At 46.1% G+C, this 17,144-nt stretch overlaps 1 protein-coding gene across 5 annotated transcripts in view; it reads right to left on the reverse strand.

The window, feature by feature from the left end:
* Positions 1-374: 374 nt before the first annotated feature.
* FKBP15 (FKBP prolyl isomerase family member 15) overlaps positions 375-17,144 on the reverse strand; it is a 57,597-nt gene continuing 40,827 nt past the window's right edge. For all 5 annotated transcript variants that reach the window (XM_044940468.2, XM_006061253.4, XM_006061252.4 and 2 more), the window contains 9 exons: positions 12,458-12,629; positions 10,413-10,549; positions 8,595-8,750; positions 8,006-8,158; positions 6,904-7,026; positions 5,608-5,715; positions 4,669-5,312; positions 3,515-3,611; positions 375-1,009 (listed from right to left, as the gene is read on the reverse strand). In XM_044940468.2, the coding sequence (XP_044796403.2) occupies positions 932-1,009; positions 3,515-3,611; positions 4,669-5,312; positions 5,608-5,715; positions 6,904-7,026; positions 8,006-8,158; positions 8,595-8,750; positions 10,413-10,549; positions 12,458-12,629 (1,668 nt within the window). In that variant the 3' untranslated portion in view covers positions 375-931. The remainder of the gene's footprint in view (positions 1,010-3,514; positions 3,612-4,668; positions 5,313-5,607; positions 5,716-6,903; positions 7,027-8,005; positions 8,159-8,594; positions 8,751-10,412; positions 10,550-12,457; positions 12,630-17,144) is intronic.

Here is a 17,144-nt window from a genome sequence, read left to right on the forward strand (position 1 = left end):
CCTGAAATCAGAGGAAATGGAAGCTGCTCTTCAAGTGAAGACTCAGTCTCTCAGGTGCCATCCATGATGGATGACGACACAGGCACCCTCCCCATCTTCTCTGCCTGGCTTCCTAGGGTGCAGGGCCTGCAGGAGGCAGTGGACGACGGGACTGGTCCTAACCCTGCTGCCCTGAGCCCGAAAGCAGCTGGGATGCTGGGATAGTGCTCGAAAAGCCTAAGAGTTCCAGGGCTAAGTGCCAAAGGAAGCATGTCACAGTGCTTTCACGCATGTTAACCAACCCACATCTGTTACAGCCCCTGCCCTCACATTCCCAGAGAGCACAGACTGCTCTCGGAACCAGATTCGATTTCACCCCAAAAGCTTGAGTCAGGTTTCATTGCAGACATTTATTTTTGTTCTGTTAATTTCAAATATTCATTGACCTCTTATATCAGATTTAAGGCAGAGAAAAGATATACGTCCCAGGACTGCAGGCAAGGCTGTTAACTGGGTTTAGATGGGGTACTTTACCCTCTACCAGCTCTACCAGGGGAGACCTTACCACAGGGGACAGTACTGGCGCTGGGACACAGTTGAGCACTGACAGGCAGGTCAGTCTGGGAGTTCAGAGAATAAAAAGCTTGGGAGAGGGCACGACTTTCACAGGGACTCGCTGGAGGGGAGCCCCCCAGCCCTTTCTCCATGGGGGACTCTGAGGCAGGACCAGGGCGGGCTGCTGCCAACCCCAGTGTTCTGAAGACAGGGTCCCACGCTGCTTCACCGGGTCAGGCGGGGGCTTGGAGGTGGGCCAGCTCAGGCATCTGAACTACTGTCCTCAGCGTGCTCACCTTCACCTCACCCCGTGGCTCGTCTAAAGCCAGCGCTGGCTGTGCAAATCATGCCTAGGGAAGGGTTGGTAGAGAAGCCTTTGCACCGGTTTCCTGGGTCTTCATCCCAGCCAGTCAATGTCATCATCATCGTCATCATCTCCAAAAAGGGGTGCTGGGGGCGGGCGTCCCTTCATGCTCTGACAAGACAGGAAAGAGTAGTCAGTCCTCACTTGTCCCTGCACCAGATGGACTTCCCGCCTGTGCAAGATGAAGTGACCAGCATCTTCCCCGGCTCCAGGCTGGAAAGGAGACTGCTGGTGAGGGTTTAACTGAAGGAACGAACCCTGAGGCCAGCAAACCCCAGGCTTCCGGAAAAGCTGAGACAAGCAGTCAGAGAAGGGAGGCAATCTTTCAACACAGAGACAAGAAGACCAACTTTGGCTCATTTCGTCATTTATTTGAGAAACACATGTATTGATTGGACAGGTTTTCTCGCATGTGGTAACTTACACATTTCGTGTGGGAAAAGGAAGGGGGCGCAGGATAAGGAAACAGAGAAGCAGAGCCACCCTCAGGGCACAGAACACAGGAAGAAGGAAGCTGGGAAGAGTACAGTCACATCTGAAAAAACGCTGTTGTGGCCTGTGGTAGCCTGCCTGGCTCTGGACGTGGGCCCACCATTTGAGAGAGAGTCGAATTTAAAGTCTTGGCCACCCTACCAAGTGGAGAATCCCAAGATGAGGAAAACCCAGGAACGTAGGCTCATATCCCTGGTATCACTGGCACCTCCCTCCCACCCTCCCTCCCATCAGGCAGGAGGATAAGGGGGATTAACGAGCCAGAGGAAACTCGCCCCACTTTTCATGACTTGAGCCTCTGGCCTTTTCCCTCTAGACTGGCAGGGACAATCCTATGGGTTGCTGGGACTGACGCTAGAGACAGGCACTCCCGAGTGTTCTCTACTAAGTAAGGTACCTTCTGCTCTGGTGAACTACTCTGGCCCGGGATCGGACTTCCCAGGGCCAGCCAAAGGAAGGTGGTGTGATGTGGTCAGAGGTCCCTGGGCTAATTGCATCTCCACCCCCAACTAACAGACCATGAACCTCTCCCTGGGCATCAGTGAAGTGATCTCTAAACTCTGATGGTATGGGATCTTAAAATGTGGCTCACTGCTTCTGTTTTGTTCCAGCTGAGGTTCTGGTGTGCATCCACCACTATAGAACCTTGGATCAGCCATTTAATGTTCCAGAGCCGTGGCCGTCTTTCTACAAAATGGAATAAAAGTGCCTACATTTCACTGAACTGGCAGAAGATTAAATGTCTCTAGTTTTCAGAGTACCCAAAAAACAGACATTAACTTGATGATATTAGTATTAACACCAATAATGTTCTGCTAAAGTCAGAAAACTCCATCCATATATAGGACAGCCACTTGAGATACTCAATTGGCTTTTTGTTCATATTCAGAACTCTCAAATGAAAATGTAATTCTTGGGAAGAAAGGCCAATAGAGGAACCACCGCGCTTTCCAGGGGAAACATAGGCAAGAGAGAAGGGTTCTGGTCCATAGGAGCCGGATCCCAGCTCTGCCACAGCCGTTTTCCCAAGGTCTTGGCAAAAGGCAGAATCCATTTTGGTGGATACAAAAGGGGAGAAAATCTGCCCCCATTCACCTCATATTTCTGTTCCTGGGATGGACTGAGCCTGACTCTGATCTGTGTTCTCCACCCACATTTTACCCTAGTGAAATTATCACAACAGTCAAACGTCCTAAAGAGAGCTAAGAATGCTTGTAACTTAGCACAACGGGGACCATGAATGCGAGAAACGGGGTTCTGATCCAGGCTTCATCAGCAGATCACCTTTCTGGCCTTAACTCTGGAGCTCTGTAAAGTGAGGCTGCCCTATCAGCGCTGTTGCTGTTGTTTTACTCGCTAAGTTGTGTCTGCCTCTTTGTGGCCCCACTGACTGTGGCCTGCCGGGGGTTTCCCAGGCAAAATTACTGGAGTGGGTTGCCATTTCCTACTCCAGGGGAATGTTCCCAACCCAGGGACCGAGCCCGTGTACCCTGTGTCTCCTGTACTGGCAGGTGGATACTTTGTCACTGAGCCACCAGGGAAGCCCTACACTATCAGTACTTAATCCATTCTCTGCCCAGGGATATTGTGATAACAAAACAAGGCAGCAGGTTGGAAAGCAGGCTGATGAAGCAGAAAATGCTTAGAAACAGGTGGTCTGAGTAGGAGCCTGGGGTTTGAGTCCTAGCTATACCATTAACTCACTCTGTGGCTTTAGGTAAATCATCCTTCTGAACCTGTCTGTCTATGAATACAGATGCCAGACAAGAAGATCTTCAAAGTCCTTTCCAATTCTAAAATAAAACACCTTAGCCGAGTTGAGGTCCGGAAACCTGAGGCTTTAGCATTCTAATATGGGACTAAGCAGCCCAACTTTCTTCAAGTAGAAATTACTGCTGCATGAGTGGAGACTGTGATCCTTTTTCAAGAATAGAGTGGTATCTGCCCATCCCCACCAGGCTTACAGAGCTGCTCCCTCCCAGCCCCAAGCCTGCTCGCACAGGGCCCTGAACACAGAGCCCAGGGGGTGGGCCACCAGCAGACCCCCTTCCTCTTCTCACAGCCAGCGGGGAGGGGCCCCCCGGGGGCGGCGTGAGGACTTGGCAGGGCCTGGGAGTTCCTTACCACTTCGTCTTCATCCTCCTCCTCAGCCTGTGCTTTGGGCTTCGGAACTTTCAGAGATGCCCCTTTAAACAGTTCATCCTCTTCATCCTCAGAGAGGCTGAAAGAAAAATCAGGAAAATCAAGTCATAGGAAAATGTTCTGCCCCAGGCCACAGGGCCCACAGGCTCTGGCTAAATATCCAACAGCTGCAGTGACTGCCCAGGAATCCCCCCACTTCTCCACACTCACCCCCAGCACTCTTGACTCCCTCCATAACCTACAGCCAGAGCAATCTTTTAAAGCCAGTAAATCAGTCACATCACTCCTGTGCTTAAATCCCCTCAAAAGCTGCTCACTGCCCTTAAAGTCCAAACTTCTAACAGTGACAACAAAATCTCACATGACTTGGCTCCTACCAAGTTCTCCAACCTTGGCATAACACCACTGTTCTCCCACCCACTGTGCCTTCTTCCTGGACTGCGTCACGCACCCCCTACCGCAGGGCCTTGTGCGTGCTGGCCTTGCTTTCTGCAAACGCTCCTGCCCACTCTTGGCATAGAAGGCTCCTATCCATCCTTCAGGTCTCAGTTTACATGTCACCTTCTCGGAATCCTTCCCTAGTCACCCTACCTAAAGTAGAATAAGTCCCCCTTTATTCTCTATTATAACCTTGATTCTTTCTTTCTTTTTTTAGAAAGCAATTATCATGCATTTATAACATACAGTTGACTCCTGATGAATACAGGTTTGAATCATGTAGGTCCACTGATATATAGACTTTTTTCAATAAACACGATTTGCAGTTGGGTGAGTATGGGGGTGTCCAGTCGCTAAATCGTGTCTGACTTTTTGCGACCCCACTTGAATCTGGAGATGAGCCAACTGTAAGTTACACACACAGGGTCAGCACCCTTAACTCCTGTGTTGTTCAAGGTCAACTGTATAAGCAGTTGTCTTCCCTAATAGACTGTAAGCTCTTCAAGTCAAAAACCAACTCCACCTTGCCTCCCACACTCCCACAGAGCCTATTACATAGCAGGTACCGAGTAAATACGTGAATGAATGAGTGATTCAGCCAGCCAGCCAGTCTCTGAGGATGAATCACCTGCCCTGGAAAAACTGGAGACAACCTCCACAGGCAGCCGCCTGCTCCTCAAACTGCTCAGGGGACACACCTGGAATGCTGAGAACAGTGTTCAGATCCAAGTGCTGCTCCCACAGCTGCCGGAGCTGCCTCTGGGCCGCACGGTTCCTGGGAGGGAGCAGCCGAGCTTGTGACATCCCTGTCTTCCTGGAGCTCTGGAGGCTGAGGCTCTCCTCCTGGACTTTCAGGCCCCATGGCCAGTGGGTCCACCTTCTCGGGGTCTGAGGTCAGGGACAGTCTCGTGGAGCTTTCTTCCTCCCTGACATGGGCGTCTCCCAGTGCTTCCTCGCCCTCAGAGTCCACAGCTACGGGGCCTGGAGGCCTGGGGGGAATTGAAGTTGGGGGCCCCAGAGCTCTTCGGGAGGGGAGGCAAGCCAGTTCGGGAGGGACCGAACATTCTTTTATCTCTAAGCTTGCCTCTGTTTCTGAGGGCTCCCCTTCCCTTCTCTGTGCGTCATCCTGGGGAGTGGGGCAGCCCTGAGGAGACAGCGGGGCATCTTCCTGGACCACCCGCTCCGACAGCACTGCAGGGGGCCCCTGGCTCTCCCCGTCCAAGGGTGCCTGAGACTGTCCCGAAGGGCTCCGAGGTTGCGCCTCGTCTTCTTCCTCTTCCTCTTCATTGCTGCTCTCTCCTTTCTCTTGCTCATGTTGGTTTAACAGCCGAAGGGTTACCATCTGTTCAAAAGCCAAGAAGGAGGAGAGGATCACTGACCAGAAACGGAGGCACTCCTAGTTCTTCAGTCTCTATTAACACAATTGGTCACTGAGTTCAAGTAACTCTGTTGTTCTGTTTGTTATTTTTCAGTACAAATGCCTTTGTTTCTTCCTCTCAAAAGAGGCTGCCCGTATCTGTACAGACATCCTAGTTACTGATCAACAATCCTGAATAACTTTTCAGTCAGGATCCTCTCCTACGGCACTTAAGCAATGAGATACCTGTCTCAATGACACAAACGATGGCCGGCTGTACCTTGATGGTATTCATGACGGTCCCCAGAACGGTCCTGCCACTGTAAGACTCCTCCAGCTCAAACTCTCCCCGCAAGGACTGAAACACCTGGTTCATTATCTTCTTGACCTGCACAACCACGCGAGGAGAGAGAAAACAAGATCAAAATGCATGCTGCCAAAGTCAAGCGACTGAGGGACGCATGTAGATTCCAGAGAGGGGCTTCGCTCCGGTGGTTCAGTAGCTAGGACTGGGCTCGCAACACAGGGGGCTCGGGTTCCCTTCCTGGTCAGGGAACGAGATACCACATGCCACAACAAAGACTCAGCGCGGCCAAATGAATTAGATGTTAAATAAATAAATTCCAGAGAGAGGTCTGGAAGGCTTCAGTGAAGCCCTCCTAGGACTCTGCAGTGAGACACAGCTGGTCAGGAACTGAGACCCCGAAGGCTGACACTGTGGAGGGGACAATGTTGAATAACGAGCAGCACTCGACAGAAGGGTATAGGAAGGGCGGGTAAGCTGCGGAGTGTGTGTGCTTAAGACTCTCAAAGACGGCTCCCCGATGCCACCCTCCCACTGAGGCCACCACTGGAGCTGCCACAGGCTACGAGGACGAGTGGCCAGAAGAGGCTGGCACGCTCCCCACTCCTCTCCTATGACTTAGAAACATTTCCCTCACCTGTCAAGACCTCAGCATGGGGCTCTTTGGGTTTGCCACCAAACAGACAGGTTCCAATGGGTTAACTCTGATTTAAGTCAGATGGTCGGAGAAGGCAATGGCACCCAACTCCAGTACTCTTGCCTGGCAAATCCCATGGGTGGAGGAGCCTGGTAGGCTGTGGTCCATGGGGTCACTAAGAGTCGGATACGACTGAGAGACTTCACCTTCACTTTTCACTTTCATGCACTGGAGAAGGAAATGGCACCCCACTCCAGTGTTCTTGCCTGGAGAATCCCAGGGACGGGGGAGCCTGGTGGGCTGCGGTCCATGGGGTCACTAAGAGTCGGACACGACTGAGAGACTTCACTTTCACTTTTCACTTTCATGCATTGGAGAAGGAAATGGCAACCCACTCCCGTGTTCTTGCCTGGAGAATCCCAGGGATGGGGGAGCCTGGTGGGCTGCCGTCTATGGGGTGGCACAGAGTCAGACACGACTGAAGCGACTTAGCAGCAGCAGCAGGTCAGATGGTGGTGGATCGGACAACAAGCTAACGACACAGCACACTGACGACAAAGCCCTTTCCACGGGCCTGCTCTGCAAACGCGAGCGCCCTGTAGGACACGGTTCACGTCTCTGAAACGTCAGCTCACCTTTTCTGAGGGGTCAGCGGCAGTGGCTTCGACCCCAGACATCTGGGCCTTGCTCTCTAGGTCCTTGACGTGCTGTGCATTTTGCTCTCTCAGGGATGTGACTTGGGCCTGGAGGGCTGAACACTGCAAAAACGAATAGGCTGTGGCTGTGGCCTGGGAACCTGGGCTTCCAGGTGAAGGTCAGGAAGCCCAGGAGGAGGAGAAGCATCCTAAGCTTTACGTGTCAACCTCACGTTGGCCTGCTGACATCCACACCCCTCCACCCCCACCCTGGGCCTGCTGACCCAGAGCACTCCATTTCCTCATCACTCAGTCCCAACTCACCACTCCATCTCCTCTTTCCCAACAAGGTCACGTGCCTTGTTCCTAGTTAGGTCAAGAATATGATGAAAAATGGGAGGAAGGGTCTGATAACCCTAGTCACATAGACATATGAACGGTCACCACCAAGACTGCCTTCCTCATCTCTGAGTGGAAGATTTTCAACTGGACACTTTAACTGACCTCCAGATATGAGGACTTCCATACATGGTGGTAAGCCATCCCTCCTTCTCTTTCTCGTTTTATGCCAGATGATTCCACCACACCTGTGCTCCAGCCCATCTCAGGGCCTTTGCCCAGAACACCTGCGGCCTTCCCCACCTCATCAAAGCTCCTTGTCCCTCTTGGCTTTGTTCCCCTGGGCACTTCCTCTTCTGGGCCTCACAGCATTTAATGCTTATCTTTGTTTCTCGGTCTCCCTTTCTTGATTGTGAGACTCCTGAGGAGTGTTCTTTGTAAGCCTTTTCCCTAACACAGTGCCTGGAACATAACTGGCACTCAATAAGTATTTGCTTAATAAATGAAGGATCAAATTATAATGGAAAACATAGTCCAAAACATGAATGCTGCTTTTTCTTTTTCTAAGTCACTGACCTGTCATCCCAAATGAGTACGTGTAATATGACTTGATCAACCAGAGAGCTGACAAGTATGATTCTGTTTTCAAAAGTGATTAACATCTTTTGGGTACAAAAGGATCTACAAGACTTGAACAACCTGTTTACCTTAAATTGCCTGGGCTTATTTATCCCCTGGACTTAGTCCAAGGGAAAACGCTCACCTTCTCCTCCAGCTGGAGCAGCTGCTGCTGACTGGCATCTCTCTGTGTACACACCTCCTGGTACTGCTGCAGGTGTTCATTCTTGGCAGAGGCCAGCAGCTGCTCACACTTGGCTTCCCACTGGGTCTGCAGCTCAGCCTGTACTAGAGACAGCTGCCAAGAGAAAGTAATCACTGTATCATGGGGGGTCTAACTGCATCTTGGGAAACCCCATCTTTAATAAGGCAAAGAAGTTAAGAGCCCAGATTTGGCAGAGAAACAACCATCTGGAAGACCTTGGTTGTCAGGACTCCAAAAGGTACTACAACCAGATAAAGGGGTGACTGTCTATAGACAGGTCCCCAGGGCCATAATATGATCATACTTTTCAGGATCTGGACCCTCAGACCTTTTTAAACAGAAGAAACTTATTTCCCTCCAAAATTCCACAGATGATCAGATGAAGGACACCAATTCACTCTAACTAAAGAACATACAACATATAAACATGAATGCAGAAACTTACAAAAAGAAAGGCTGCTGTCAAATGACTAGAGATTAGCTGTGTCCTGCCACTGCCCTTGATTTCCCAGCCTCATTTTCCCATTACCTGCTCTGCAGCTGCTTGGTCGGTGGACACCCGAGCCTTCTTCAAGAGCTGTCGAAGTTTGTCCAGTTCCTCCTGGTGTGATTTGCGAATTTCGTCTATCTCCTCCTCAGCCTGGCAGCGCTCTTGAGCGGACTTCTTTTTCCTTTCTAAGAGGTTCTTAGGAACAAGAGAACCGTCATCAGCTCCAGTTGTTTGAAGAAGATAAATGGAGATGGTGATGGTGATGGTGGTGCTAGCTATTAACATCACTGGGTCCTTACTTCATTAATGGAAACAATTCATTTTTTCAGTTTAGTTTCCCCAATATATTTCACATTCTCGACTACTGGCAGGGGAAAAAAAAAAACTGCGACAATAAGAAGGTAAACTAGAAGAGCTTTATTTATTTATTTATTTAAATAAGGTAAAGCTTTATTTACTTTATCTTATTTCCCTGTATACCTACCACTGTTAAGATGTTCCTCATCTCTGAGGAACATCTTTCACAATCTGCTGGTAAGAAAGTCACAATTCTGTGACAGGACCTTCAAAATACATACACACACCCAGAAATTACACAAATTAGACTTTATTTTAAGGAAGCAGTAGATCATAAAGATTATGTGTTACAAGGGTGATCACTGTAGGAGTATCGAGAACAATGAAAAATTGAAACAGCCCTCAAAATCAGAAAGAACTAACCTGATAAAATTATGGAAGAAACAAAGTACAGACCAAGATTTATCCTCTAAAAGGGCATTAGGCAAAAGGGCTTTACTAGAGAGTTTTATTAAAAGCTCAGAAACAGACCACTCTTTTCATATCTAAGCTGTACCAAAATATAGAAAAAGATTGAAATGTTCCCAATTTGTTCAATGGGGCTAGTATTATCCTAGCGTTAAATTTATAAAATAACAAAAAATATCACTAAATAAGGTTAAAAAACATCAAACTAGAAAAATATTTGAAACACCTATGACTGACAAAGGAGTAGCACTTTAATAGTGTTTATAACAGAGGAAATACAAATAGGTGTTAAATATATGAGCTTTACTACGAACAAAAATACACCTAAAGATAAGCATATTTCACCTATTATGAAAGATTGTAAAAACTTATACAGGCAGAGTTGGAAAAATAATGGAGAAATAGGCTTGCTTACACAGAACTGGAAATGTAAGCTAACATACTCTAGGATAATCTGGCAACATTTATTTTAAAAATTTAAATGTTGAGAATTTTCTCTGATGCAGCAATTCAAATTCAAGCAATCCATTTTTATGGAAATGCTCAAATGAATTTGCAAAAAAAGTTATATAGTACAAAGGTATCCACGAAAGCAATGTTTGAAACAGTGAACAGTTAGAAATATCCATCAACAGGTGAATAGTCAAATATAATTATGGTACAGCCTTGCAGCAGCCTACTCTGTAGTAGTTACAAAGAATGAGAAAGCTCTCATTCTTATCAGTATAACGGCCACAATACAATCTTTAAAGTATTAAAAGTGATCACATTATTATTAAAAATGTTATGAGTGTACACATATGTGTAAACATATACTTTATACATACACACATGCGTGCTATGTGCATGTATATATTATACACAAAGAAAACAATCTGGAAGAATAATCACACATTTTTTTATAGTTCTTGCCTCTAGTGTAGAGAAGAGGAAAACATAAATTTCATTTTTTATTTTATATTTTTCTGTATTATTTGTATGTTACAGTGAGCACACGCTACAGTACTTTTTAAAAGGAAAATAATAATGTTTATGAAACAGCCCACTCTGGCCAGCTGGGTACAACAGAGAAACTTCAGATGGAGAGCTTACCTTTTCCAGAGACTCCTTCTCAGTTCGCAGGTCAGTCAGCTCCTCCTCCAGGGAGGTCACCCTGAGTTCCAGCTGTCTGCGGCTCTGCTTTTCACTCTTGAGTTTGGACTGCACTTGCTGGGAGGTTTCTTGGAGCTCTGAGATATGACAGCACGAAGGCTTGGCTGTAGAACCAGAGCTGCCCTGGGCTGTACGGCATCCCGACAGCCCCTTCAAAACTGCGTTCTCTCATCTTCCAACCCTCCCACACGAGCCTCTTCCACTCACTTCTTCCAGCATCACCTCACTGACCAGCAACAGGCTTATCAAGCCATAAACTGACCCGCTGACTTCCACACCCATCCATATTTATCTCTGTACCTACAGGTCAGCTCTGACACACACAAAATGGAAGAGAAGTGTAGCAAGCAGTCAGAGATCACCCCTGAAATGTATCCGTCCCTCAGTTCCATGTCAGTCATCATCTCAACCCACGGGACTCAACACACTGAGATCTTTGTTTAGTCCAGGCCCTTTCTCAATGCCTGGTAAGATATTCTCAACTTTCTTGGTAGCTGGGACATTCTATCAATAGTCTGTTTTCTAAACACTCCTTCTCAAATAAAGCTATTTGGAAAATTTCTTTAAAATGTAATACATCAAACAAGGTCCTACTGTATGGCACAGAGGGATATCTGTGCCATAGGGGTAACAGCCCTATGATAAACCATAATGGAAAAGATTTTAAAAAAAGAATATATACATATATATGTATAACTGAATCACTCTGCTGTATAGTAGTAATTAACACAATATTGTAAAACATTGTAAATCAACTATACTTCAATAGAAAAATAGTAATTTTTAAAATGTAATGCATCAAAATTAATTTTGTTGGAAAACTTTTGAGATTTTTATGGTACCCTTAAGGTAACTGTCACAGGGCACTGTGAAAACAGGAAAGAAGATATCAGTATGATATTTGAATCTAAGATTTTCCCTCAAGTTTGCTCAAGTGATGCTCTAAGAAGGAAAGGATTTATCTTCAAGGTATCACTTCACCAACTGAGATCAGTGTTTTTTAGCTCTCTTTTGGGCAAGTGAATTTTGTTTCTTAACTGTTGCTGTTCTTGCCATACCTGACCCACTGGTCCCATTTGTGCCTTCTACATTTATTTTTACAAGGTGGTGGATGAATCAACATGCCAGTCTTCACAAATCTGTTTTTCACCATGTGACGAGCAGCACCTTTGCGCCAGGCACTGAACTAGTACTAAGGGGAGGACTTCACAAGATGAGCAAGGCATCATATTTGCCCTTCAGAGGCTTGCATTATAGAAGGGAAAACAGACACACAAGTAGTGCTGATCAAAGGCTAACTCTGAAAATGGTCATAATAATGCACTCAGAGATGCAAGACTTTAAAGGAGATCAAATATTCTAGAGGCAAAAAAAAGGGTGAAGTTTCTGCAAGAGGCAGTTTTTGGAGAGAACTAGAGGTAAATCTTGGTGATGGTGGGCACACCACAAGTCCGGAGAACAGTATTGATAAAAAGCAAGACAAATACAGGATATGCTGAAGCAGCAGGCTGGCTAGTATGCCCAGAGCTACGATGAATTAAGCAGCATAACAGGAAATAAGCCAAGGTGGAGGGGCCTTGAGCGCCAGGCTGAAAGACTGCAATCCATCCTCTAGGAAAGAGGCAACCAATGCAGGAAGCACCTTCTTAAGCCTCTACTGAGTCACAAGTTAGAGGAACCCCTCAATTAGGTTAGTCACAAGTTAGATTATTTCTTCAAGGCCTGTGAGGCCAATCCCAAGTACCAAAGAGACTGAACACTTGACCAAACAAAGCAGAACTGTGGCCACTTGGTGGCACTAAATGGACGGGCAGTTCTCTTGTCATTTATGTCAATCCTGTAGGTTTATACTGGTTCACCTCAATTTTGGGCTTCATCCTTCATAACCTTCATGAGCCTTCTGTCAGACGGACCGAGGGGAAGGAAACAGTGTAATTCCTTACGCTTACTTGGTCACAGTCCCAGCCCCCTCCACAAGGGCGTACCTGAGAGCTCTGCCTGCAGTTGGGCGAGCTGGCCCCTGAGGAGGTCTGTCTCCTTCAGGCTCTCTGTGAGCTGGACCTGCAGCTCTGTTTCTTTCTTTTGGTGGGCCGTCATTTTCAGGTGCAGATGAGAGACCTGTGCAGTGGCAGCAGCGAGCTCCTCCGTCACCTTGGCCTGAAAAGCGACAGAGTACGACATCACTTTAAACATGGTGATGCCCCAAGCTCACATACTCTGTGCTGGCTGAACTGGTGGGAAGAGAGCTAAGGCCACCTTCGACCTGCACTAAATCAAAATCAAGCCCTCAAATGTGCAAGGTCTCTGACCTGAGAATTACCTTGTAAAAATGGTATTCTTGCCATTTTCTAGTTTTCCTATAAAGGACAATCTTTTTTAAAAAAAAAGAAGAAGAAGAAAAGAGCATTTTAAATTTTAAATTGAATGCTTTCAATGGCAATCCACTTCTCAGTCTCTAACTTCTCCTGAGCACTGTGGTACTAATGGTACTATAAAGACCAGTCACGTCAGAGTAACTGTGTTGAGGGTTTTGGGAAGAACAGTGGTAATAAAAGAAAGGAACACTCCAACTTCTTTGGCTGCTCAATGCATTTTAAATGGGGCTCGTACTGGCCAAACAGGAGCTAAATATTCTCAAGTTACATTCGATGAAACCAAAATGACCCCCTGGAAAAATCATCTACTGTGTTTTGTGTATTAAGGGTGATGATGCAAACGAAAGGATAGTCAGTGAAAAGGAATGGGAAACAAGTGACAAATGCCACATTCATTTCACCTGCACGGACGAGCTCCTGTCAAAACAGGGCAGGAAAGGCAGTGCATGACGGCTCCGACGGGCGTGACTTCCGGACAGCAGGGTGTATCTGGGGTGGGACCATCTCTCCATACTGTACGGCTTCCACCATTACTCCTCCCTAGACGACCGTACTGCACATGCATTTCTACTGCTGTCTCCTTTCTTGGTATCACTTGTCCCTTCTTAGGGTTGTCACTGTGCCCACCTCAGTTTTAAACTTTATTCCAAAGCCTTAATCAGGTTTCTAGCTTGCATTTAAAATCTGATATTTTGGCTCTCTTAAAGGTGGAGGAAATAAAACAAATGGTACACAAAGTAAAAAGAAATAGGCTAGGAATGAGCATATGAGCGTCCACAGGCAAAGGCTCTCTCTGACCAAACTTCAAGTCAGGGCCTCAGAGCACTTAGCCTTGGTCTCCCCACCCTGTCTTTGGCCTGACCAGCCCAGTTTTAGCAAGAATCCTGCTATGTCAGTTTAGAGAGAATCTCTACCCCTGATAACTGATCACAGCTCTTCATCCCAACCTTTGCTATCTAAGTCCTTGGCCTGTCGTTAGCAAGAATCCCCCTTCCTATGATTCTCCTCTTAGTAATTTTCCATCCACTGACCCTCTCACTCTGTTCCGTGGCTGTAAATTCCCTACTTGCTCTCTTGCCCTTATTGTGTTTAGAGCTGAGCCCAATCTTTCGTACCTGTTGCAGTAGTCTTTTGATTTTTGTCTGTGCCTTGTGACTTGCAGGATCTCAGTTCCTCAACCACAGACTGAACCCAGGCCACAGCAGTAAAAGCCTAGAATCCTAACCCCAAGGCCACCACAGAACTCTCATCTATATCAACAGTCTTAAACAAAAGTCTCCCTTATGGTTTTAGTAAGTATCAGAATAAATTTTTTAACAACATCCTTCAGAGTGAGCTCTAAGATACTTATTTTTGCTGTTCAGCAGCCTTACGTTTTCATCTGTTAAACACAGAGGACAATGGCAGCTTGAATTTCCAGACAGAAGAGGGTTTTCATCTGCCACAAGTAGAATAAAAGTTTTACTCACTGTCCTGTCCCAAGTGGCCTGGTAGAAACTGAACTAACACAATGCTCAGAGAGCTCCGTATTCATCATAGCTCCAGAGTTCACTAAAATCAGAGTGAAGACCGTTCACATAGCACCTCGGAGCAGCTAAGACCATGGGAGGGGACAAATTCCAGAGGAGAGGCAGTGCTCACTCTCACCAAGAACAAGCAGAATGGAAGATCACTCAAAAGCTCTTGACTCAGGCCCTAATAGAGAAAGGCCTCTTACAAGCAAGTAATACTCTCTCCCAAACACACACATAGCGAAAACTGTTAAGGGATGAATGATACACATAAAAATTATCTTTGAGTGTGGGGCTTCCCAGGTGGCTCAGTGGTAAAGAATCCACCTGCCAATGCAGGAGATGCAAGAGACGTGGGTTTGATCCCTGGGTCAGGAAGATCCCTTGGGAATAGGAGATGGCAACCCATTCCAGTCTTCTTGCCTGGAAAATCCCATGGACTGCGGAGCCTGGCAGGCTATAGTCCGTGGGGTTGCGAAGAATCTAAGCACAAGGGCATCTCTGAGTGGGAGGATAATTTGTGAGTTATGTTTTATGCTTGCTTATCTGTATTTCCTGGAAGAAACAGATGCAATGTTTGTAATCAGAAAGAAATGTGTGAATATATATAAATATGTATATGTATGTTCATCTGTGTGCACATGTGTGTGGGTGTGTAAATTATGATTGTTTTAAGTAAGGGTCTGCAATATCAAATGAGAAGGAAAATATCAAAAACCTACACAGTGGATAGGACAGCTCCCTGGTTCGCACCTGGGATCAAATTCCACTGCTGACATGGAGAGCTGGGAAAAGGAAGCCATGACAAGAAAGAACCAAGAATTCAGAAAAACAAGGGAAAAAGCATTCGGGATAGGAGGAGGAACATGGTACCGAAGAAAGATGGCCATCTGGCAAAGGGAAAAGGACACAGCCAGCTGCAGGTGAGACCCCAGGCAAGTCTTTTACTCTACCTGGGCCTCAGCTTGCTCTTCTGGAAAAGAATATCAAACTAGATGAACTGTAACTTCTCTCCAGTTTTAACCATTATTCCATGGTTTTATGTGGAAATATTAATACTGCCATAGAGAAAAATAATTTCATTTACCAAATATTCATTGAGCATATAACCACAGGTTTCTGAACTGTGCTTGCAGGCAGAGAAGTACCTCCAGGCATGAAAGAACCTTGATTATTTCCATTTAAGAGGAGAGATATCACAGGGAAGACTCTTAAGAGGTGGATCAAAAGAAAAATGGGAGAGTCAAGGCTCGATAAGTTTTACTGGAATAAAGGAGACCAAGTGAAGCATGTATATGGTACCTGACTCATCAAGAATATCAAGACTATCTCCTGATATTCAGCCCAGGAGATGTCATCAAACAGATCTGTGTAAGCATGGTGCCTAGGACCGAGGAGGTCTTTGACAGGTGAACAGGGTGGCAGAGGATGAGATGGTTAGATAGCATCACTGACTCAATGGACATGAGTTTGAGCAAATTCCAGGAGATAGTAAAGGACAGGGAAGCCTGGTACCCCAGTCTACAGGGTCACAAAGAGTCAGACATGACTTAGCGACCAAACAACAACAGGTAGTACTGTTTTTGTTATTATCACTACTGTTTTGGCTATTGTAAGTAGAGCATTGACCAGGTTCATGTACTGTACCAGACACTTTTGGAGTTTATCAATAAGCATTTGGGTGGATTAGTTAGCTAATTCAGGGGATTGGCAAGTTATCACCTGCAGGTCAAACTGGCTTGCTGTCTATGTCTGTGAATAAAGTCTGACTGGAATACACACTCACATGCACACATACCACTGACACCCAGAATGGGAGCCACATTGTGAGCCTGCTAAAAACAAAGGTGTGGCAGCTGCCACCTCCACAGACTGTGGCAAAAGAAATCACTCATAAGAGCAGTGCCTCCTACCTGGCTCTGTCTCAGAATCAAGGGGAGCCTTTTAAAAGTTCAGATTCAGACCTCAGTTAGAAATGTTGGATTAGAATCTCAAGGTGAAGCTTACAGATGTATATTTTTGATCAAGCTCCCTAAGTGATTTTGAGGCAGCCAAACCAGTATTTGGGAACCACTGATCTAGAACAAGTTATATAATCAATTGTAGACCTGAATAATAGTTAACAGCCACAACAAGTAAGATATGTGGCTGCCTTGTTAGGAAAGAGAAAGCAAATAAAAGTAGATGAAAGAGAAATAGTAAAAAAAAGTAGACTTCATGGGGAGTGGGGACCCAGGCTTTGGGACTCAGCCACGACAAACAAAGGGCAGTGTCAAGTAGCAATGGGGAAGATTCAGGGTCAAGACTGGACTCGGCAAAACACAGCTTATCTGGGGATAAGGTGTCCACTTTTAAATTATTATTATTATTATTATTACTTGACTGGATACTAGCTAAGAGAACATAAAGAATAACAGCAATGAGACCCAAGAAAGGAATCCTTGTCACTACCAAAATGTAAAAAAGTGTGTAAAGTTATAAAGTGCATCCTACCTTAACTTTTCTTGTTTTAAAAAAATATTCAAATACAAAATATAAGCTACTTCTTAAACCTCTGAAAAAACAGCAGATGAAGGCTTGCAATCTCCCAGCTGATGAGGGAGAGGCCAAACAGGAAGGAACTCATTCCAGATAAACAGTGTCACTGCGGCAAAGACAGGAAGAATGGGGCTTCCAAACCAGTCCTCCTCAACCCAAGACCCTCAGCAGTCTTCCTAACAGCTACTTCAGAAACAGGTCAAAATACATAATTCTGAGCTGACTGAAGTCAAACAGCAGTACTTTAA

The sequence above is a fragment of the Bubalus bubalis genome, chromosome 3, assembly GCF_019923935.1.
Source record: "Bubalus bubalis isolate 160015118507 breed Murrah chromosome 3, NDDB_SH_1, whole genome shotgun sequence".
Classification (NCBI taxonomy): Eukaryota; Metazoa; Chordata; class Mammalia; order Artiodactyla; family Bovidae; genus Bubalus; species Bubalus bubalis.